Here is a 23576-nt window from a genome sequence, read left to right as displayed (position 1 = left end):
GTTAGAAAGCTATTGGAAAATAAAATAATAAATATAAAATTATTTCTAGATCAGTTCCGAGTGCAATCGGTACTCATTATGCAATACACAAATAGTACACCGAACATCGAAATACAAATTGATCGATGTGACGTTTGGGATTTTTATGACACGTTCCGCGATAGTCGTTTGACTCAACCCTTAGTTTGATGGTATTGTATGAATGGTTTATGTTTCATAGAAAGTGTAAATTAGTCATATTATTTATAAGTATATTTTGAATGCACGATAGCAGTTAATTTAAACTTGTTTTAAACCTTTTGGATCTCTACACCGTTTTGATTTCTGTAATTTAATATTCTAATATTTTCTACCTAATATTTAGGTAAAAAATAAATCAGAAGTTAGGTTAAGTATGAGAACAATAGCTGAGGTCACAGACATTGGCGTAACAATAGGGAGACAGTACTGGTAAAATTTATTAGTTTTATCTTTAATTTGAGTTACTTACGTACATAGACAAGTTGAATAAAAAATTTCTAGTCAGTTTAGAACGTATACGGTAGGGGCGGTAGGTAATAAAACACTCGTCACGTTGCTGTTGTTGCTTTATTGTTGAAAATGTCGTTCTCGGGGCTCAGGGCCTTAATAGATATGTTATTAACACTTTTACTGAACAGAAAGCTTGAAAAAGTAATTTTAGTAATAAACATTTTATTCTAAAACGAAAATTGTGACTTGATTTGCGTACGCTCTTTTAACTAAAAGTTACTAGAAAATCAATAATTATAATAGTATTTTATATACCAAGTGATTTATTATGAAATAAAAAAAATTATCGTTGATTGAGCTACTGGGGAAAGGGTCTCATCCGATTAATTTGTCACGGGCCTCGAACGGGATTGTTACGCCACTGCGCACAGAACTTTTTACATTTAATTGACGGGAAAAAAATACAACATGACAACGCTGGAATCTTTTATCTTACACGTCACCAGCTTCTCGACGAATACAGGTTTATAAACATTACAAAATTTATTAATAATACTACGGTTTACTTTATATGTATTTATTATATTTTTTTACATCAATTCTCATATAGGTATACTCTATTAACATAATTCATCTAAACATTTCAATACTAATAAATGCACTTTCATAATCATAACAAGTAACATTTTTAACCACAGACTTCTCAATAACATCGAATGTTTTCATAATTTCTAAATTTACATCTATCAACTCCCCTCACTCCTGCATGTTTCTCTATGGAATATTCTCGTTTTCGGATAGATCACCGATCAGATGATTACGGATCCTAACCCAGAAAGAGATTTAGATCACAGTTTCCGAACGTCGCGTTCAATATTCTGTGGAAATTTCAAATTTAAATCAGTTTAATACGAAGATTTTATGTATATGCTGAAATGACGAAAAGTATAAAAACGCATAAACGTCAGTAACCTATCAATGACGCTAATCATGAAAATTAATAGTAGACAGTCATTTAAGGGTATTAAGGAAATTTAAGTTTAAAAACCATAGACATATGAAACATCCCGTCAGCTGATTGTATTTACCCATCTGTTTACCAGATCATATGACTACGACCCGACAGGGTTACCAACTTAAGGATTTTCCCATCAAATTTAGGTGGAAAATGTTTTTAGGGATTTTTATTACCTCAAGTATCGATATATAACGTCGTAAAGAATAAATTGCGTTACGGAATATCGATTGAAATGTTACAAAATATGATTATGGTTCGACGTCGATATGTATGATCTTAAACAATCAGAATCTGAAGAAAATGATTTGTTACTTAAAGTTTTCGATAATTTATAAATAATGAATTTTAAAAAATGATGTTGCCGAATGAATCAATTAGACCACAAGAAAATAAGAGAAAATTTCATAATTTCGAGGACTAATTTATTTCCATACGTCAAAAATTGAAGTATAAAAAAAGAGTAGTAGGTCAATGAGAAATTTTGACACAATTGCTCGATATTGACTATAATGTATTTTATAACACCGATGCCACAGGGTTGCCAACGTTTAAAATGTAATTTACCCTGATACACGACCAATTATTTCATGTACGTATTTTGATATTTTTTCCTGGGAGCAATAGTCACTGAAAATGTCAAAATTGTTAAAAAGTGACAACAACGTATTTTATAACATCGATGACAGACGGTTGCCAACGTATGTCATGTACGTATTTAGATATTTTGTACTGGGGACAGTAGTAACTTCAATTGTCAAAATTGCAAACTGTTATTTTTATTATTTCAAGATTGGCAATTCTGTTTGGGCAAGAATATGGCATGTAATTGTATTGAGGAGTTTAAGTCAAATAAGGAAAACTGAAGAAATGTATAAATGCAGTATTTTGATATAGACCTCAAAATTCGAAAATTATAAAATGAAAAACGTGAAAAAATATTCAAATATTAAATCTTACATTAGATAAATTGATTGAACTAGATATATTTTTCTAAACAATTGATTGACAAAATTGGAAGACAAACATAAATCAACAAAATAATAATCTATATTTTTTCACCACTACAAAAAAAATAAACGTAAATACAACCAATACTTAAACAAATGTATATCACATTCACGTTTACAATCGAAATTCGTACTCCAAATTCTAGGTTATGTCCAAATCACAGTTTATTTTGAATAATCATTTAGGTTGGCAGTAACTTGCTGTCTTTCCACGTATTGATTTGTTTATGAGTGGATTTTTAACGTTCAAGTTGTCACTGATACTATTGCTATTTTTTGTCTTCTTTAATCATCTTTTTGAATACTCTTTTATCAAAGTTTTCAATAAATTTTCAACTTTTCAGATGCCATTGAAACTTTTCTGTCCATTCAAATCATTCTGATTAAATTTTCCTTCATTCGCCATCTTCAATCTTCTGATACCAGAAATTTTTAGGTTGGCAGTAACTTGTCACGATTAAAATTTGTTTATTTGTTTAATTTTGATGTTCCAATTGTCATTTATAATATTTCCACTCATTTCAATCATACGATTTGAATTTTACCATACCGAAAATTTTAGGTTAGCTGTGCTTGGAATCCGCACATTTTTGACATTTCAGACGTCTTGTATTGGTAAGTTTAGAATCATTTCTGACGTTTGAGGCGCCACTGACACCCCTTTGCCCATTCTAATCATTCAATTTGATTTTTCCATCATTCACCACCTTCAAGCTTCTGATATCAAACATTTTTAGGTTAGCAATAATTTGCTGTGTTGCCACTTTTAAATTTGTTTCATTATTGACGTTTCAATTGTCATTTAAACGTTTTTCTATATTCCAACCATCCAAAAGCGAGCCTCCAATACCAAACATTTTTAGGTTAGTAGTAACTTGCTACGTTGCCAGGTTTTAAATTTTATTATTAACGCATTTGAAATTGATTGATTACCACATTTGCAGCGTTTCAGGTGTCATTTACACTTTGCTTGTATTATTAACCAGTTTTTTAAAAAATTAATGGCAAAAACTACCAACAGATGAAATTTGGAGTTATTCTAGCTTCGAAAGAGGATCTCTTAATAACATTTACTAACTTATTTTGCACCTTTACATTAAAAACAAAAGTTGAACATTTCATAATACTGTAACTCACTGGGTTCAATTATTCATTTCAGAAACACACAGTCTTACAATTTTCACTGGTAAAACTTGGCGTTTTACTAATCACTGGCTACATCATTTTCCCTCTTATCCTATGTTGGTTTTATAAACACTCAGTGGCCTCAAACTATTCTTCTGTGTATTTCAGAACAAGTTCGAAACTTTTCTAGAACATCTCATAGTATTCAATACAACTTTGAACCCATATATAACAAATTACATGGAATTGTGTCGTTACATCCGGTAAAGGAGAAGATTCGGTAACTGCATACATATGTAGACAAAGGACAAGTTGCAGAGGAAAGAAGACTAACGATACCAATCGATCATTCCCGATTATGTCAATACAGACATAACCCTCATCCCAAGTCGTCTAAATTACCTCTATGTGATTCCTACCATCGAATCAAACAACTCCGGTGCCAAAGAAACCCTTCTTCTTCCCTGGCTCAACAATATACGGCTCCTCGGCTCAAATCCAAAGAGTAAACTCCCCTATCCGCCCCTCCGGCTATTGGCAACAAGCATTAAAATGTTTTTTACTTATTTAGAGCTCCCTTTCGTTCTCTTTTGGCCAATGGTCGATCTGTTTTTCTCCTTTCCAGCCAGGACAGAAAACACAACCCCACGCAACCGTCACAACCTCAACCCTGCAGAGGAGCAACTCCTGTATCGAGGCCAACTCCAACAAACCTTCCTCCTATAAAAATTTTTCCTTATCCAACCAAAAATGGTTCAAATATTCTTGTTATTAACGTTATTTTGGGAAAAGTTACTGCATTTGAACTATTTTCGAATTTTTTATTTGGTTTTAGTTTGTACGAATTTTGATTGTACGAGATAAAACAAAAAATTCCGTACCCTTTCTCCATCACAAAAATCTATATTGCTTATTCACCAAACCTATAAAAAATATTAAAGAATTCACCGCTTACACGTTCGGTTACGTTCTAAACAAATTTTGTACAGGATGTTTCAAATTAACATTGCAGAATATACAGAAATACCTGTACACATCGGACGTATAAACAATCAAGTGTATACTACGTTTAAAGATACTAAAACAAACTATTAGAAGAAAGTACACGATTTAAAACTTCTAGAATCATCTTAACAATGTCACGATTAATAAAATCCAAGCACCAATTGTACTGTTAGTTAAATACAGTAAAAGTTCTTCGCTCGCGCCGTAAATTTGCCGCGACTACAGAAACCGTGATTATGGAACACAATGAAGGTAAACTGTCAATCTTTGAAGTCAGTTTACCTTCAGTTTCTGAAGACGATAACTTGGTTATCGAAACGAGCATCAGACGGTGTAATCGTGAGTGTTGGTGTAGTGGTGGTGTATGAATATAACCAAAGATTCCAGAAATTCTGCTCGAACCGAGACGAAATGTCACGATTCTATTGCTTGTTGAAGCCTCTTCTTCAACGGGCTATGAATTCAACTTTTCCTCCAACCCATCTCGTCCTATTCGATCCTATTCGATGCAGTCAAAGTTTAAATCCATTTTTACTTTTTTATTAGTCCATTTGACGAAGGATTTACAAAGGATATTGAGTCGGATACCTATTGGAATACATTGTACCGATTAGATCCGCGACTAAAGAAATTTAGCGCGAGTGAGGAGCTTCTACTGTACAGCTAGAACAACAAGAAACAATTTGATTTGATGAAAACGAAAAATCACAAACAACAACAAACTCTGCATTGTTAGTTGTTTTATTTGCACATAATAAATCATTTCGCTATAGATCTGTGTCAGTATACATCCCGCAGCACTCAAACGGTTTTGTACTTCCATTTTTGGAAGGTTTTAAGCAGTCTCCTTCAACCTATAACAAGTCAAACTGATCGTTTGGATACCACAAAGATAGTACACTAGAGTCCCGCCAATTTTCGACAAAAAAAATTATCGACCAGCAAAATTTATAGACAGTAATATAGTTGGACAAAATTCATTGAATAACTTGGAGATGTAATTTTTTGCCGACGCCATTAATACATTATCAGTGGCGTTGACTCAAAATGTTGCTCGACTTAGCCCAGATCAAAGACACCGACTGGAATCTGTTTATTCCCTTCCTCCTCACCGTCAACTGCATGGAGATTAGCCTCGATGTAGCCCAGATCAAACGCACTGACTGGAATCTGTTTATTCCCTTCCTCCTCACCGTCAACTGCATGGAGATCAGCCTCGACGTAGCCCAGATCAAAGACACCGACTGGAATCTGTTTATTCCCTTCCTCCTTACCGTCAACTGCATGGAGATTAGCCTCGATGTAGCCCAGATCAAACGCACTGACTGGAATCTGTTTATTCCCTTCCTCCTCACCGTCAACTGCATGGAGATCAGCCTCGACGTAGCCCAGATCAAAGACACCGACTGGAATCTGTTTATTCCCTTCCTCCTCACCGTCAACTGCATGGAGATCAGCCTTGATCAACGTACAATTCCACAGTCGACTACTCTCCGTCAAAGTCTTCTTCTGCATTCCTGCAATTTGGTTGTTTTCACTAGTTGAAGAAGTTGCATTTAGACAAACTCTAAACCAGTCCATGATATCTGCAAAAATCTCTTCTGCTACCCAGTTAATGACATATTTGATGATGATTTTTCTATGCAACATTATCAGTCCCTAATTCCCTTCGGAGAAGTATTTTTCTTAGTTCAAGGGCTGCACAATTAAAGTGACGTTAAGAGGGTTTGATACCACCGCAAAGAAGTTTCATTTCTTCTGGATTGCGATTTGTCCATGAGTAACAAAGCACTAGGGGGTGGTAATCTTTCAAACCAGTCTTGGTACAAGGCACGATCCAATCAAGGTTTCTTTTGGTTTCTGTACATAACGTTACAGAAGGATTTCATCAGGATAACACAGTTGCCAGTTGTTTGTCCATTTTAAATCCTGGTGCAGATTGTACCGCTCAAGGTATTTAATAGCTACTTCAATGTCCGCTAACAGTTTTTTCGCAGTTATTGAGAATATAAGAAACTGCAACTAGAAGTAAATGATTAGTTACTGTCAATAACATTGTTCAATTGCTTCGTCTAATTTTTCTTAAAAAGTCACTGTCGTTTTGCTACTAAAGACAGTACGAAACTGTTTAATTTCACCCTTTTAGCGGAACTCTAGTGTGTGTTTAAAATGCACTTTATGGGAGCTCTAATCACCACAATTATCTGCTAGAACATAGACAAATACAATTCAAATAATTACAAAAAAAATTCATAGAAGCAATGCAATGAAAATAATTGATTAAAAACTAACACAAGCTTATTTTGGTAAATATAAAATCCAGATTTACCGATTACACCATGTATTAGTCACTTTGGTATTTAAATAATCACCCTGTATTCACAGAAATGTTTTACAGCACGTAAAAATAATACTTCCTATATTAAATATTCCAGTATTAACCTCAACTGAAAAAAAAACATAAATACAGAATCAAAAACGAAAATTTTCAAATTTATAATTGGCGCTGTCAGTAGGATCAATCAGAACCGAAAAAATGTTTTCAACTATCAACAAAAATATAAAAAAACCGTAAACTATTGTCGATATAACGGTAATAAAGATCTTATGAGATTACTTCTATTAACAGGAAATACCAATGGTATGTCTAGTTTTCCTACGACACACTGTATATATCTTCCCCGACAAAGGACTTTATATGTACACCAAAAAATATATTGAAGCCTAGAGATCAATAAATAAAATAAAAATAATTCAACGAAACAATAAATTATGTATAAATATACGAGGTATGTCGAAAAAATTTGATGAATGGTCCGCCACGAGCACGCGCTTGTACATGACGATCCGGAGACATATTAAGGATCGCCAAATAGCCTCGATGGTATAATGGGAAAACCCGTTACGGGCAGTCGAACAAGAGGTTGTGTCACCATGCAATGATTGAATACCTCCAGATAAATAAGAAACGTTGGTGAAACTGGAAAAGACATAAACCGCAACCTGGTGTGTTTAAAAATGGTTTTGGGGACGTCAAGGGAACTACTGTCGAAGCCGCTATAGTCAAGCTAACCATCATCAAATGAGATGACACCTGGTGCTACTAGTTCGATCCGGTCCGATCCAATGTAGTTAACCTTCTGTCAAATTCCAATTTTCTTTGACAACAATGGTACCAACAGAAATTCGTTCTAGATCATCCGACATGTTATGCTACAGTTGAGCAGAGCTACCTGAAAAGGTCAAATGGAGGAGGCCGAAAGTGATTCACTCCAAATCCTCAGCCTTTGGTGGGGCTCGACGGCCCCTTGACTACCCACAATTAAGTATAAACTACGAACCCCAATAACTCGATGGAGTCTTTGGGGAGGGGGATATGTCCTATCCTAATGGCTCACCGGAAGGTGTGATCCGTCTTGGATATCTCCATTTTGTAAGAGAAAACACGACAGATGAACCAACCGCATAGATGATAAGTAAGGAACAAATGTGTTCTCTAATAATCACTCACGGATCCCAGAGACCTAGAGGAGTATACCTCGATCCGTAACCCTATATTATTAGTTACAGTGGTTAGGGGATGAATGGCTGGGCGTTATACAGACTCGAATGGTACCTCTGGGGTACCTGGCGACCTCCCAGGTAGTCTGTTTTAGCGAGGTAAGCACGCACTGCCTCGCCTCGCCGGAGATGAGGAAGAGGACCGTAGAGGATTAATTCAGAAGATCTAGGTTTGAAGAGGAACCACTAAAGCGGTGGAGGAAGGTAAAAAAACGTTTAGTAGATCTGACCCGAAGCAGTCAATTTTAATAATAGAGGAAGAAGAGGGTACGGAAGAAATTGTCAAGCTAAACACCGCCGACGAGGCATTGTTGTCCATTATCTTGGACGCGGATAAAAAAGAAGACAAAAAAGAAGAAAGAAGTAAAAAATTTGAGGAATTTATGTTAATAATGGGCGACAATACAAAGGCAGCGAAACTAACTAAAAAAGAAGAGACAAATTGGGGAAAATGTAAAAAGAAGAAAAACTGAAAAGCTGAAAAAAATTAGTGCGGGTGGTGGATTGCTAATTTACCAGGAAATGAAGGACAAAGCACGGGAAGAGGAAGTATTTAAAATACTAAATGGGAAAATGAGAGAATCGACGCAGTCTTAGATAAAAAATCCTGTTTTTTTCATCGAATAAAAGAGGTTCTAAAAGGACAAGACAATACAATGGCAACGAAACTGATAGGAGATATAAAAGAACTAACTAAAAAAGGACAGGAAATAAAGAAAAAAAAAGAACGGGAAGAGGAAGTCTTGGACAAAAAAGACTTCCCAGATCTGCGATGTTCTGAAAGGGGCAAATTTTGCGGATATCTCGGTCGTCCGAGGACAACGATCGAATCTGGAAAAGGGATTTTCTGCGAATTTTCAAAAGCTTTATGAACATTGTTAAAAGTGTGTTGAGTACGATGACGATTATTTTGTTTTTATCGAATACCATTCACTGAACCTTTTAGACACACTTCGTAGATATCAATTATAAATCTAACAAATTTAATGGCACAAATAAATAAATATATTCGTATATATATATTTTGTTTTCAATTTATAAAATGGAATAAATAACAGCAGCCGACAATGACATTATTTTAGAAAAAAAAAACTGTTCGAAAACAACATTTCGAGACAACTAACAAACTGTAAGACACCAGAATTGAAATTAAACATTCAATTATCGACATTTTGATAGATATATCATTTTGGAGCTATCGAATTAAAATAATGTCAGTGCAACTGGCTATAAAAATGCAACTTAAATGTTGGGTAATAAAATATTTCGCGATTCCAAACTATCCTTCAACATATGAAATAGTTGAAGCTGTTGTTCGGGCTTTAGATAGAGAACTTGCGTCAGCAATTTCTGCGGACTGTCCCTTTGTATAAAACTACTTATGTAAACGTTCACGAACGTCGCCATTAGGAATTGACAATCGAATCGATCCATTATACCTCCATGTCCTGGTATGACGTCGCCAAAATCCTTAATTTTGAATGCTCTCTTAAAACCTGACGCGAAAAATCCTCCGAACGGACCGATCACACTGCTGAAGACTGATAATGACAAAGAATGCAGCGTGAACGGATAAAGAGATATACTGTCCACCAAACCGAACTGAAACAATTAAAAAAAAAATATTTGATAAATCGAATTATAAATTCTAATTCAGAAATGTTTTTACCGCGGTTAAAAAATCTGGTAACTTGTAATTGGTAGGTCTGAATAAAATACCAGGTTCACATTCCATTGTCATACGTCCCAATGCTTCGCTATACTCAATCGGGCAAACAAAATATGGATAACGGCACATGACGTAAGATATCTGTGGAAAAAAAATATATTAAATCATAATTTTTGTCTTGACAACATATGAGGTGCCTAGAATCAAGAACTGCCAGTACAACTGTTATTTTGTACCGAATCCCACCACATACTAGTGTTACCTAAAAATGTTTTTTTTTGTAAAATACTGCCCCTGTTAAACAAAAAAAATTAAATAACTTTATATTGAACTTTAATACCAAAAAAACTGTTGTATACAAATTTTCAGAAAAGTCATTCATCATGATGAACCCTGTATACATAAAGTTAAATGATACCAACTCATTTTTTGCTTAAATATGTTCTTAATAATAAATTAAAATAAACTTACCGCAAATCCAAACACAACAGTAGATATTCCTCCACCAATGAAACCCTCCCAAGTTTTCTTCGGAGACAATTTAATTAATGGCGTTTTACCAAAAAAGAATCCAAAAACATACGCCATTATATCATTACATATGATCATTGATACCGGTACTATAAACCATATGAGTCCTTCGAATATATTCTGAATGATCAAATAAGATTGAGTGACAACTATTAGAAGGGCCACGTGAGTCCAAGCGAACAAAGAGAATTGCTTCATGTAATACTTTTTGACTAGACTCAGAACAAAAAGTACAAAACCGCAGCAGTATAAAGAAAACGATATAAATCTGTGGTAGGTAACTAAAACGCGCAAATATTCCTGAAAAATAATTATAAATATTGTACTAGGTAGCCAAATAAGAAAACAAAATACTGTATATTCAAAATTATCTATTGCAATAAAATAAATCTCCTGACGATCATCATAGATTTTCCCTATATGAGATACAATAATAATTTATTTAGCCACCTTGTTTTTAAAAATATTTCCAAACTGAACTTACTGATTTATTTTTAAAAAATTGTAAAAATTATGCTTCATACTTACCGTTCGATTAATGACTACACCAAAGTATTCGACAAGACTTTCTCCATAAAAAAAATAATTCGAGGTGATTAAAAAGTACCATGACAATGATCTAAACCATGGAAGACCATGAATACGGTAGACAGTGTATCCAATGTTAATTATTTCTTGAAAACATTTCACTTGTACTACCAAAGTCTAAAAATTAACAAATAAAATAATTTCTTAGACTTGAATCTGTTGTAAAATGTTTTTTATTATCCACGCAGTTTACAAAAGCTAACACAGTCAGAACTTTCTTTATAACTGGGTAAATCCCATGCTCATAGGGCTAAATGACTTTATTGTTTCAAAAACAACTTTCACGTACTGTTATTCTTCCCAATATGTTTTGAGACCACTCATTTACATTTACCAACATTTGTAATTATTTTTAGTTAAATTTTCACCTCTGCATCTCAAATTTACCACAAAAACGCCATCTCTGGTTCTTGGAGTTATAAATTTAGAGTATTTTCAAAAATAATTTTGAAATAAAAATCTTTTATTAAGGTTAGGTTAGGTTTAGACTCTACAGTCTCTTTGTAAAATTTTTCTTTCACAAATGCTTTTACACTTCCAAACATTGTAAGAGCACCATTGGAGAATATAAGTAGTTCTTCTACTGATTATATACCATCACAAAACCAGACATAGGCAATTAAATTGATTACCTTTTAAGCTTTAAAATCAATTTTTATTGTTAAAACAGATTTCTATTTTGATTTTGATATTCATGATGTAGGTGATCTATTGATTAATATAAATACACCAATTGCCAGTGTCAAATCATATTTTGATAAAGACTGAAAGTAGTCAAAAAGTCAAATTTTTATCTATTTTTCAAAAATTATAAAAAAAACTAATTTCAAAACAGAAGAGACCTAAAATCAAAACGATTTAGAACCATGAACTAATGATAATATCTAGTACTAAGTAAGAAAGGTCTAGCAACTACAAACATTAACTTTTGTTCCATTATATAAATTATATTTGTATATTAACAGAAATTAATGATCTCAAACTATTAATTGGGTAACGAATACACTATCATTTAAATTTATGATAAATTGTAACACAAATTAGGTTATAAACATTTGTGTCTAAAATAATTAATATATGTTTTAATTATAAAAATAATTCTCCTTTCTAAGTATTGCTTGATGAAATAACGGCAAATATATGAATAATTGATTTATTAGATGGAACAGAGGTCAAAATTTACATACAATCATACCCATGGTTTGTTTGATATATGTTTTAACCAAACAAAAAATTTTGTTTTTTAACATAGTTCTAGATAACATTTTTTTTAACAAATACCCAGGAAGCTGATGATTCAACAAATTTTTTTTTATAGATAAATGTTAATCAAATGAATTACAAAATTAGATCAAATAGTATAATAATAAATAAATTTCTAATCATTTTTTAAATGAACGTTTTATTTTGTACCTGGTAATTAAAAACTTAATTTCAACAAGGCTTATAAATATATCCAAGCAGATAAGATTTCCTTGAAATAAGTTCACATTTCCTGTACAACAATTATAATTTGAGATAAAATATGAAACTAGACTGTTAATTATTAACTTAAATGATATACTAGAGGTTATACTTAATGAACATTTTTTAGTATAACAAAATCTTACTGTAATCATAAGCGCTAAAGGTCCTCCATATATTACGACAAAGAAAAAAGTCAGCATAAGAAAACTAAAGACACCTCGTACTACCCAATTTCTCCATCTGTCAGGTAAATCTTGAAGCACCGTTTCCAAAAGAAATGGTGCTTTGTTTGTACCTATGGGAATGGTTCCCGACAAATCAATACTTGCTTTTCTACCATTTTTATCATCCTCACTGTCAATCTAAAAATCAATATAATCAAGTGAGACTGATAGATAAACATTCATAAACCATCAATATTTACCTCACTATCCCTTAAATTCCCTACAAGATTTTCAGTACTGCTATTTGACTCTGCCCTAACAAGTTTTGGGTCTGTCTATAAATAAATAAATATATATATATATATATATATATATATATATATATATATATATATATATATATATATATATATATATATATATAAGTTATCCACCATGCTGTTCGATATAATTGTACATAAAATTGTTTTTTTAAACAACTGAATGAAAAAGTAATAAACTTAGAAGTTCAAGATTATCTAAATCTTGGGGTGGAAGTAAACAACTGGGAATAATAAGTTCCATAAAAATCTCCAGAAATGCGAGGCTACATCTGTACAAAACCATAATAAGACCAACAGAGGAGTAACAAAGCAAATGAAGTGAAGATAAATAAAAAATAAAGGAAAATACTCAGGAAGATACTAAGAGGTAAAAATGAGAGAGAATTATGGCTCAGAAAAACAAATAATGAAATACAGAATTTATTTGGACAAGCATGACTAATATGGTAAACAGAGGTGATGAAAGATATAAAAAGAGAGGATTTCAGGACTGGAAAACGAAAGCTAAAATAGGAAAGATGGGCCTAAAAGAGCTGCGTATAGCACATATATAAAATATAAATGAATAATCAAATTCATAATGATTCTATTCCAATTTAAACCAGGTAGTTTTTTATACGGATCAATAACTAATGGGAAATACACTCACTAAAATCAATGGATATTTCTGAGTTTTTTGGATGGGTGTAAAGCTGAAAATAGTGATGAAAATAACAATTGTAAAAAATTAATACAAAAATAAGCATATTTCAGTATTTATTTTGATTAATACATAAACAACAAAAATGAAGTTAACATGAATTGTGAATCTATAGCAATCATTTATATTTTAGTTTGATGTACACTTTTCCTAGTAACCTAAAATACATCTTTTTAAGTGTATCCAAGTTAATTTTTTAACTCTTGAAAACTATAAAGCCAAAGAATTGTATAAAATCTCATTTTTACAGTCAAAAATTTAATGATAATTACCAAAATTATTTATTGAAACTTTTCAATTGTATAGTCTATTATTGTCATGTTTACAATAAAAGCGTAATTTGAAATTTACATATACTGTCTTACTTACATTTTCTTCGCCGACATGTCGTTTTCTCAATTCTTCGGACATTTTAAAGACGATCTAAATTAATAGTTCTTACTAATAACACCTAATTAATTTAATTGCGCAAATTGAATGCTTGATTTATAAATCTAATTTGGTAAATTGTGTTTATATACAAAATCAATAACAGACTTTACAGGATGTGGTCTTTACGCCATCTAGGAATTTTTAGTTAACGAGACTTTGTCAAACTTAATTGTGGATACTTTCCCACTCGCACAATAGCCTTTACTATATCCAATAGGAAAATCGTTTTTTTAATTCACCAAAAATTTTTTAAACACAATATTATACCAAGAAAGCATATATTTTAAATTACAGAGCTGACACTGACAGTTGGCAAGATTAGTCTTAATGCCTTAGAACAAAAAATTTACAGATAAATACACTGAAATTTAATGCAATCTTCTTATTTTCTTTTTGATTGGTCTTATGCCTATAATCGACAAGCTAATTTTGATGAAGAAAAAATACAATTCGCATTTAAATCGGCAAATATTTATTAATTTCATGATTAGTAACTAACAAAACTTGTATTTCAATTTATTATTTACTAAATTTTTAAAGCGAAATTTAAATACAGCTATCTGAATGAAATAATGAAGAAATTATTTTTTATGCAATAATACATTTTTCGGCGCATATTATTTCAAGATAAAGCCGATTATACTAATTTAGAAAAATATACAACCCCTACATCCTACAGAAAGGTATCTACTTGGAATAATTAAAGCTAAATTATAAAAAAAGTCAACTGGAATTACATTAACCTACAATGACAAACTTCATATGTCAGTGTCAACTGCTTTAGTGTTTTGTCAAATCTACAAAACAAATGTTATATCTAGCAAATACTTTTATTAGTTTAACTTGTTCGTAGGTACATTTATCGTGTTTAAAAAATGTTTAATGTACTTAATATCGGTTTGTAGTGCATCTACGCGAAGCGTAGATTAATTTCTTTATGTGATCAAAGTGTGACTATAGTCTTATATCAATTAAAGAATTTAAAAAAATGCCACAGCAATTTATCAAAGTAAAAGAAAATCCTGGTACGATTCAAAAATCAGAATTTAATAATCCTATAAAGAGTCAAGATTGGGAATCAAATTCAAATTTATCTAATTCAGTTGGAGATATATGCAGGATTTGTCACTGCGAGGCAGATGCAGATAATCCTTTGTTGTCTCCCTGCTACTGCTCTGGAAGTTTGAAATATGTGCACCAAACTTGTTTGCGGCAATGGTTAGCTGCTTCCGATACAAGATCATGCGAACTGTGTAAATTTAATTTCATTCTACATACCAAAATCAAACCATTTTCAGAAGTAAGTTTAATTTTTATTTAGAAATAATTAAAAAGCTTTTGGTATATCAATTCATTTGTTTCAATGACCTGTCAATATACAGTTTATCTTATCTAATGTATGAATAATAATCCTACTGTAATATCATTGTAAAAGTTCAAAAATAAATTTTTTTTATTTTACTCTTAAAGAAAGCCAAAATATTATATGTTTTCTTTCAAATCCCATTCTATTATTGTGGTATTTTTTTCTGTTGCTCCTTACATTAATTAATTCTAACTGGATATCCTATTTTGAATGAACACTAATCACATTATCTCCAAATCGATACTGAATAAATTTAAATATATTTTTCTTTTAATAATGAGCACCTCATTATATTTCATCAAATACATTTTTCAAAATATTGGAATATGCATACTAATATCATTGATATATTCTTAATATCCTTGGAATTTGTGGACCTAACTTTAAAAACAAGTTAAGTCACTACAATTTGCGTCACAGTATTTTCAATAAATATTTACAAATGAATTATAATTTATGACTTAATTAATTAAAACATTTGCATGTACTTTAGTTGTGTTATCTTAAAAACTGAATTAAAAGTATATTTTCAATGAACATATGGTGTATATGATAGTAATTACACTATAGTATATACACAAAATCATTATTAACTCTTCTGAATAAATTATGTATCAATCTAATATTTAGACTTCATTATAACCTCATTGCTAGTAGAAATAAGTATGTAAACATGTATATGTATGATAATCAAACTAGTCTGTATTGACCCATGGGAGGGAAAAAAGAATTATGAACCACGTAATTTATCCACCTTTATGAACTATATAAAATACTGCTCTATCTCCTATTTCAGGGATCGTCCTTTTGAGTTAGGATATCAAAAAATTATAATTTACAAAATTTTTTGTCGCCAATATTAAATAATACTCTCATAAATAAATGTTTGAGCACAAATCGCTTCTTAAACTCCAGAATTTCATAGCTTATTTTTCTCTGAAGAATCGTGTTATCCCTTTATTTTTTCCTGTAATACTTTCGGCGCAATCAGTTGCTATTGGAACGATTTTATTAAAATTTTACTTTTCTTTCCCTCTTGTTTGTCCCAAGAATGGTAGCAATCCTAAAAGTTCTTCTTTTGGACTTACGAAGACATATATTTGTCAAAAAGAGCAACTTGTGCAGTGTCTTTTTATGTTGTATGACTCATCAATAGCAATTGATAAGGCAGAAAGATAGAATCAATGCCTAATCCTCATTAATAGATTTAGAGCGATAACTAAAGATTTTTTATTATAAAATCAATAATGTTAGCAGCAGGTTGTCAATTGCTGCCCTAGATGAATAATGAAATATAAAAATTGGCTTCAGAATGAATAAAGTTTTTGACAAATCTTTCAAATCAATGAATGTATCTTCTTGTAAGGATCAATTTGTAAATTTCTACTAAAGTGGAGCTTCTCCACCCAGTATATCGATTGGAGTGGTGACAGAGCAAAATTTCTTAGATTTTGATTATCCATAAGTGTGATTTTGAATAAAAATATGAATATACATTCTTATGTGAGGAATGAAATACTAAATAAAAAACTTAACAGTAAACAACTGTTAACAGAAATATGCTTGTATCAGCAATACTGATATTTATTTTAATGTTAAATTAAATGTGTTTACCTTTATTGTTAAATTAAATGTTTATTTCTGGAGTTGCCTTTGTGTATATAAATGATTTGAAATGTCTGATAATGTTTTTTTCATTATATTCATTACTGTAAAATTTTTATAGATGAATAAATATTTTTATTTACCATTTACATACACACATAAATCAGAGAAAACATTAAATTGTGGTGCATAGAATGGTTCAGTATATAATTTTTACACTTAATAATGATTCAAGGCTGCTGAAATTTTCTTATGTATACATAAATTTTATGATTATTCAGCAGTATGTTTCCAGGACTATTTTCATCACTAATTATTTTATTTGTAATTTTTGATTAATAATAATATGACTTCAATAATAAAGTGTGAATCTGTAAATACTGGTTTATATTTTTTTCAAAGTAAAATGACTATTATATAAATAAATTGTGATAACAACTTAGTTGCCAATTAGTTTTTCACGATCTGCTAAATGGTTTTAAAAATTAATAACAACATCGTCAATTCTGAAATAATCATTTATGTAATTGCTTAAAAAATAACTATTGGCAATGATAGATTGTGTTGACAGACACTTTCGGTTTCGTGTAGAATTTGTTTACTAATTTTCAAACTGAGCAATTTGATATCATTGTCCTTATTTAAATCTATCTGTTGGATCTAGAAAAACCAATTTTGTATGTAATTCAACTGCAAAAACCAATTTGTGACTGTATTAAACTCTGAAAAGCCATTGTTCTAACAAATTGAAATCGGCGAATCCATTCTCAGATTAAATTAGATCTAGAAAATCAATTTTTTAAGTTATTTTTTGACCTAATTAAATAAATGCCAATTTTGGAACAATTGAATTAAGAAAAGCTTATTTTTTATCAACTAAACTTAGAAAGTTAACAGAGCTAAACTTAGAAAGGCCAATTTTTAACCTAATTAGACATGGTATTTTTAGTGGCGTATTTTGGAGATGACAAGTGTTGAAAGAAGAAGACTACTCTGTGCCATTCTTTTCCATTTTGTTGCTGCTGTTTGCGTAATATGGTCTTTATTTGTTTTAATAGATAGAGCAGCTGAAGAAGTAAGAAAAGGACTGATAGGTAAATAAGGTTTCTATTTTTTATCTGTAGTAATTGTTTTCCGTTTTTTTTCTAGCATGGCCTTTTTGGACTAAACTAGTGGTTGTATCAGTAGGATCAACGGGAGGTGTTGTATTTATGTATATACAATGTAGGCAGTACTTACACTTGTTTTCTAGATGGAAAGCGCACAATCGGTAAGTGAATTATTAAATTTAAAAATTTAGGAGAAAAACAATTTGAAATTATATTTGAATGTTTATTTTTTAGGATAATCCTCGTACAAAATGCTCCTGAGAAGCCAACTGCGCCTCCCCCTTCACCGTACTTTCAAAAAAGTGTTGGCCACCATGTTCCAACTCAAATAGTGACTGTTGCTGAATATAATCAACCTTCGTCTATTACGAATTCAAATTTACAAAATGAAATGCAAATGTGTTATGTTTTCGAGGATGAATGTAAGGTGTGTATATTGTTTGGTTTATTTGCAATATTTTTGTCTAATTGAATGTTTATTTTTGTTCTGATAACAGCGAATATAGATAAGAACAGTAATTTCTATTGTTGATATTTTTTACTAGCTATAATTACTGTGTATGACTATAATTAATTTTGTAGATGACACATTTCGATAATTAAGGAATATTTTTTAGGGAAATTGGAAATTAAAAACAAAAACAAACTAATTTTTCACCAAATTAGACTTGTAAAAACCAATTTCTTACCATACGAAGCCCAAAGGCGAATTTTCCATCAAATTAGACTTGTAAAATCCAATTTCTGATCAAATTAACATCAAAATGAAATTACACTCATAAAAACCATTTTTTGATTAATAAAATTTATAAAAGTTCATTTCTGTGTAATATAAAATTGTAAAAAGCAATTTTTTATCCAACAATTCAGAAATTGAACTAATAAAAGTTTATTTTAATCTAATTATACTGAAAAAAGCCATTTTTTATCACCATAAATTTGTAACAGCATTTTTAATCATTCTTTCACTTGCAAAGCAGTTTAATACATTACTGCAGTATTGACTATTGTATTGAAAGGACTATATAAAATATTTTTATACATCAAATGAAGAAAAATATAAATTTTGACATTATTTCTTTAATTTATAAAACTAGGTACAACATTCTAGTGGCAATATTTATTAAATAACTTTGATGAGATAGATAATTTCCATAATCAACATATTTGTCTGTTTTAGGTGAAATGTTGCAGGAAAAGTGCTTCTTCGATTCAAAAAGCTGATGTCCACGTAGAAGATTTATGTGACACATCACGAAATGATACCAGCTTACACAAATCATCTGATCTATCTAGAAATAATATATTAGCATTAGATATCGAGTGCCCTTCTAGTAGCAAAAAGAAATATTCTTTACAAAATTCTTTAAAGACTGATATAGTGAAAAATAGGAGCTGTGTTTTTAAGTCTTTGCCTAACTTAAGTACGAGTAGTGAAAATTTACTGTTGTAAATAAAATATATTTTAATATTGTGAAATTATATAAACAATAAATTATTTATTACTGTTTTGTTTATTTATTTATTATAAAATAAGTTACTTGAGATAAACATTTAGCATGTGGGTAACTACCAATGAAAGTTGTACTAGTAGATCAAATGTTTTAAATAGCAGCTCTTGAAAATAGAAGAAGACTATTTGACGTTTCAATATACTATAACCTAAATTCAATTTTTGCATCGAAATTAATAATAATGTGGGCAGATACCCTTTTAATAGTTTTTATTTCAATATGCACAGCCTTTCTTGGTGAAGGCTTAACATGGGTGATGGTATATCGTACTGAAAAATATCAAAAGTTAAAAACTGAAGTAGAAAAGCAAAGCAAAAAATGTAAGTAAACCCGTTATATGCGAAATATAAAAATAAAATATTTAATATTTATAGTGGAGAAAAGGAAAGAAATTCATGGAGATTCATTAGATAAACACCACAAAAAGAAAATCGAAAGAGAAGAAGAGAGATTAAAGAATAATAATAGGGATCTATCATTTGTAAAAATGAAATCTATGTTTGCAATAGGTTTCGCATTTACGGCGTTATTAAGTATGTTTAATAGCATGTATGTATCGAACATATATATATATATATATATATATATATTTTTTTAATTTATTATAATTGTTTTATTTAAATTTGTAGATTTGATGGCAGAGTTGTTGCGAGGCTACCTTTCCTTCCAATAACTTGGATACAAGGATTAAGTCATAGGAACCTTCCTGGAGAAGATTTCTATGATTGTTCATTTATTTTTTTATATATTTTATGTACTATGTCTATAAGACAGAATATACAAAAATTGCTTGGATTCGCCCCATCCAGAGCTGCATCAAAACAAGGAAACGGCCTCTTTGGACCGACTGCTGGACAGTTTAAATAATTGTAAATTTTATTAATTAATAGATAAATTTTTTGTTCACTCTACTAGTTTGATCAAATTGAATTGGATTAAAATGCTGCTGTATTTAAGAAAATAACTTCTATTCATGGTATTTTTGATAGCTGTCCCTTAAAACTATCCAAATGATTAATTTTGGTAATAAAAACAGACCAATTGTACCATATATCAATAACTATTTTTAAGATAAGTTTCCTTACTAACCTCTTCTCAGTTAACAACAAATTGAAAGCGTGTTTTTCCAAAAAACACTTCCTCTAAAAAAACAGAGGAGTCACTTTATTAAGACAGGTCCTACAGTTTTATCCACGTCTGCCATAGATTATTTTTCAATGTATTGTTACTTAACAATATACTCATTTGATGGTGAAATTGGTAGACTATTCTAAGTACCATTACCAAAAAAGTCATCAGAAGAACAAACAGTCCAAATTAATAAGCAATTTACTTTCAATCTGCTCACTAAGTCTGTATTTGAGAAAAATAAAAGTTGTAATTTGTATGATTGAAAATGTAGTTTGACCCATTCCCTTTACAGCAATGATTCCCAAAGTAGTTCAGATGAACCTCCAGGGGATACACCATACATTTGACAAGGATTTATGTAATTTTCATGTCATTTTTTTGATTTATTAAAAGTTATCTGCAGATAGTCCACTGAAACCAGTAATATTTTAATAGTGTTGCACAAAGAAAAAGTTTAGGAACTTTTATTTTAGATGGTAGTGAGCACATAGATTGCCACGGCTCTATTATTTTGTCTTTCATCTACCAAAAAAACACCAGACAAAGCCATGATGGATATGTAGTAAAAAATGCTGAGAATGTGTTATTTCTGTCGTTTGTGAAGAGAAATCAGCCTTTTGTAAAAGATTGTTTTAAGAAATTTCACAGCAATAGATTTTATAAAATTTTTTATTTGACTAATTTTCGTAATTATATAATTTTATTTTTTAATAAATTTTCTCTGTAAGTAAACATTGATTTTCTGTACCTTCTTAGAAGCCATATAAGGATATAAGCACTGATATACTAAGAGTTGATTTGTAGTTGCTCAAAAATGGCAAGTGAACACAGTTAGCAGTCAACGTGTTGAAAGATTGTTAACAAAAATAAAACAAATGTAAGAAATAACATATTTATTCTCTATTAAACTAAGCTTTCAATGCAAACTTCCTTGGGGGGAATGCAGAGCGCTTACGGATTTCTTTTGGAGTCTTGATCCTTTGTTCATGTTTAGACAAAGCCCGACGAATAGCACGGGTCTTCTTGGGTCTAAGATCTAAAGGCTTATACTTTTTGTTTTTGTATAACTTTCTCAAGTTTTCTTTTTGCTTTTGGTGCATAACAATGTATACCCTAGCTATAGCTTTTCTTACTACATGGCTAAAAGAAGTAATAACATTATTTCTGGTCAAAAACATGAATAATTCAGAATAGCTCACATTTTTGAAAGTTTAGATGGGGCTCCACCAGTAACTTTCGCAACCCTAAGGTTGGTAAGTTCCATTTTCAATTCATCGAGCTGTTTTGTTAGCTCTTTTTTATCCTTTGTCCGAAGGTCTGAGCACTTAACTTTAACCTGAAATAAAATACGATATAAACAATTGATCTAACCAACAATAATTATTTAATGAATAGTAGACTTAAGTTGTAATAAATAATTACTATACGTTAAAGAATAATACATCTCGTGGTTATCTAAAATATTTATTTTCATGGATGCACTTTTATTGAAAACATTTTAAAGGATTTTTACTTACCATGTTGGCTCTTTAAGAAATAAACTTTGAAGGAAATTGACAGATTTGACAAGTTAATTGTTTGACAGAACTGATTTCTGTCTTCTTATTTTTGGTCTTCACTATTTTAAAAAATCCAATACAAATTTGTGGTTATGAATAAAAGTATTTACAATATCATATACCGCATCAAATAATGAGATAGATACAATTTGTATTGCTTGAGTTTTGAAAATTCCGTTAATTATTTCAACGCTCACTTCGGCCGACCTCATGACAAGTCGTTCTCGCCGCAATCACTTGGATCGTAGTCGCTATGTGGAACAACCAAAAGAGTATTTCAGGCGCTGTGAAGGCTTAGTGGAATGCACCATAGGTATGTTCTGTGGTTCTATGATTAAAATATAACCTTATCGCTACTTATGTCAAAGAGGGTGTGTTATTTTAGTTTATTTTTAAATTATTTTGAATTAGTAAACTATTGAAGATGGCTAAAAATACATCCAGTTCGGCTTTCAGAAAAATTGATGTTGATCAATACTCCGAAGATAATTTTAAAGAAGATGACACTGATGCCGGAGCGTCAGTTGGTCCAGATGAAAATGAAGTTAATAGTTTACTTCAAAAATATCCTTTTCTAAATCAATTTTTAATGTCATACTACAATTTTCAACAACATTAAGTATGAAATTAGTCACATTGAAATTGAATATATTTTCCTTGACGTTAGTTTCACAGGAAAACAATTGGATGCATTGAAGGTTGTTCTAAATAATGCCCCATTAGGTATAAAAAATCAGCAAATAAAAGTAAGTACTTAAAATCGGTTGATAATGTTCTTTATTTATATGTATTACAGGAAAATGCTTTCAACTTAGCTTTTAAAGTTCTGATAGCAATAAAACCATCTCAAATAGAAGAAGTAGTTAATTCTCTAGATGCAGATTCACTAGATACTTTAATGAAATATGTATACAAGGGATTTGAATATCCTTCAGAGGGAAGTAGTGGACATTTATTATTGTGGCACGAGAAGATTTATAATATAGCAGGTGTGGGATGCATAGTGAGAGTATTATCAGATACCAGAAGGATATGAACATATGGTTTAAGGCGCTTATTTCAGTATGTCACAATAAACAAGCTACATTATTAATAAACCATACATATTACAAAACTTCCCATGTCCAACTAACTATATTTAATTTTAATAAACTTGGAAATTATTGAAAGATTTAACTTCTTCAGTCCTGAATTTTTTGTAAAAAGAAAATGTTTATCATGTAAGTTGTGT

General features: G+C 30.8%; 5 protein-coding genes across 5 annotated transcripts; 3 read left to right on the top strand and 2 right to left on the bottom strand.

Annotated features, from left to right (window-relative positions):
• Positions 1-1032: 1032 nt before the first annotated feature.
• On the bottom strand, positions 1033-14400 carry LOC130441615 (phosphatidate cytidylyltransferase, photoreceptor-specific). The gene is made up of 7 exons (XM_056775373.1): positions 13999-14400; positions 12867-12941; positions 12586-12804; positions 10916-11092; positions 10328-10687; positions 9857-9997; positions 1033-9789 (listed from the first exon to the last, which is right to left on the bottom strand). Exons 1-7 carry the CDS (start codon positions 14038-14040, stop codon positions 9430-9432), a joined length of 1374 nt encoding a protein of 457 aa, XP_056631351.1. The 5' UTR covers positions 14041-14400; the 3' UTR covers positions 1033-9429.
• A 423-nt stretch (positions 14401-14823) lies between these two features.
• Positions 14824-19650, top strand: LOC130441258 (E3 ubiquitin-protein ligase MARCHF8). The gene is made up of 5 exons (XM_056774846.1): positions 14824-15361; positions 17982-18126; positions 18182-18302; positions 18376-18568; positions 19322-19650. The coding sequence occupies exons 1-5, from the start codon at positions 15050-15052 to the stop codon at positions 19592-19594; spliced, it is 1044 nt and encodes a 347-aa protein (XP_056630824.1). The 5' UTR covers positions 14824-15049; the 3' UTR covers positions 19595-19650.
• An 80-nt stretch (positions 19651-19730) lies between these two features.
• On the top strand, positions 19731-20873 carry LOC130441178 (calcium load-activated calcium channel). Its single transcript, XM_056774740.1, has 3 exons — positions 19731-19975; positions 20030-20204; positions 20285-20873. The coding sequence occupies exons 1-3, from the start codon at positions 19837-19839 to the stop codon at positions 20520-20522; spliced, it is 552 nt and encodes a 183-aa protein (XP_056630718.1). The 5' UTR covers positions 19731-19836; the 3' UTR covers positions 20523-20873.
• A 791-nt stretch (positions 20874-21664) lies between these two features.
• On the bottom strand, positions 21665-22426 carry LOC130441180 (60S ribosomal protein L35). Its single transcript, XM_056774741.1, has 3 exons — positions 22304-22426; positions 21986-22122; positions 21665-21926 (listed from the first exon to the last, which is right to left on the bottom strand). Exons 1-3 carry the CDS (start codon positions 22304-22306, stop codon positions 21695-21697), a joined length of 372 nt encoding a protein of 123 aa, XP_056630719.1. The 5' UTR covers positions 22307-22426; the 3' UTR covers positions 21665-21694.
• Positions 22427-22689: 263 nt separating this feature from the next.
• Positions 22690-23383, top strand: LOC130442086 (actin-related protein 2/3 complex subunit 5-C). The gene is made up of 3 exons (XM_056776094.1): positions 22690-22910; positions 23020-23091; positions 23142-23383. The coding sequence occupies exons 1-3, from the start codon at positions 22770-22772 to the stop codon at positions 23379-23381; spliced, it is 453 nt and encodes a 150-aa protein (XP_056632072.1). The 5' UTR covers positions 22690-22769; the 3' UTR covers positions 23382-23383.
• Positions 23384-23576: the final 193 nt, after the last annotated feature.

This window comes from Diorhabda sublineata, chromosome 3, assembly GCF_026230105.1.
Source record: "Diorhabda sublineata isolate icDioSubl1.1 chromosome 3, icDioSubl1.1, whole genome shotgun sequence".
NCBI classification, from domain to species: domain Eukaryota; kingdom Metazoa; phylum Arthropoda; class Insecta; order Coleoptera; family Chrysomelidae; genus Diorhabda; species Diorhabda sublineata.
The sequence above is the reverse complement of the archived record's forward strand: the minus strand, read 5'-3'. Positions and strand labels throughout refer to the sequence as shown.

What these genes read in the sequence shown, in the direction of transcription:
- LOC130441258 (XM_056774846.1), top strand. Translation starts at nt 15,050, where the DNA reads ATGCCACAGCAATTTATCAAAGTAAAAGAAAATCCTGGTACGATTCAA. An exon ending in AGTAAGAAAAGGACTGATAG is followed by an intron (nt 18,127 to 18,181) that starts GTAAATAAGGTT and finishes TTTTTTTTCTAG; the next exon opens with CATGGCCTTTTTGGACTAAA. An exon ending in TTTTCGAGGATGAATGTAAG is followed by an intron (nt 18,569 to 19,321) that starts GTGTGTATATTG and finishes TGTCTGTTTTAG; the next exon opens with GTGAAATGTTGCAGGAAAAG.
- LOC130441180 (XM_056774741.1), bottom strand. An exon ending in CCATCTAAACTTTCAAAAAT is followed by an intron (nt 21,927 to 21,985) that starts GTGAGCTATTCT and finishes TACTTCTTTTAG; the next exon opens with CCATGTAGTAAGAAAAGCTA.
- LOC130441615 (XM_056775373.1), bottom strand. Translation starts at nt 14,040, where the DNA reads ATGTCCGAAGAATTGAGAAAACGACATGTCGGCGAAGAAAAT. An exon ending in CTTTAGCGCTTATGATTACA is followed by an intron (nt 11,093 to 12,585) that starts GTAAGATTTTGT and finishes GTTAATTTTTAG; the next exon opens with ACTTTGGTAGTACAAGTGAA. An exon ending in GTGTAGTCATTAATCGAACG is followed by an intron (nt 10,688 to 10,915) that starts GTAAGTATGAAG and finishes ATTATTTTTCAG; the next exon opens with GAATATTTGCGCGTTTTAGT.
- LOC130441178 (XM_056774740.1), top strand. Translation starts at nt 19,837, where the DNA reads ATGTGGGCAGATACCCTTTTAATAGTTTTTATTTCAATATGCACAGCC. An exon ending in AGAAAAGCAAAGCAAAAAAT is followed by an intron (nt 19,976 to 20,029) that starts GTAAGTAAACCC and finishes TAATATTTATAG; the next exon opens with TGGAGAAAAGGAAAGAAATT. An exon ending in TTAAGTATGTTTAATAGCAT is followed by an intron (nt 20,205 to 20,284) that starts GTATGTATCGAA and finishes TTAAATTTGTAG; the next exon opens with ATTTGATGGCAGAGTTGTTG.
- LOC130442086 (XM_056776094.1), top strand. Translation starts at nt 22,770, where the DNA reads ATGGCTAAAAATACATCCAGTTCGGCTTTCAGAAAAATTGATGTTGAT. An exon ending in TTAATAGTTTACTTCAAAAA is followed by an intron (nt 22,911 to 23,019) that starts TATCCTTTTCTA and finishes GTTAGTTTCACA; the next exon opens with GGAAAACAATTGGATGCATT. An exon ending in TAAAAAATCAGCAAATAAAA is followed by an intron (nt 23,092 to 23,141) that starts GTAAGTACTTAA and finishes TATGTATTACAG; the next exon opens with GAAAATGCTTTCAACTTAGC.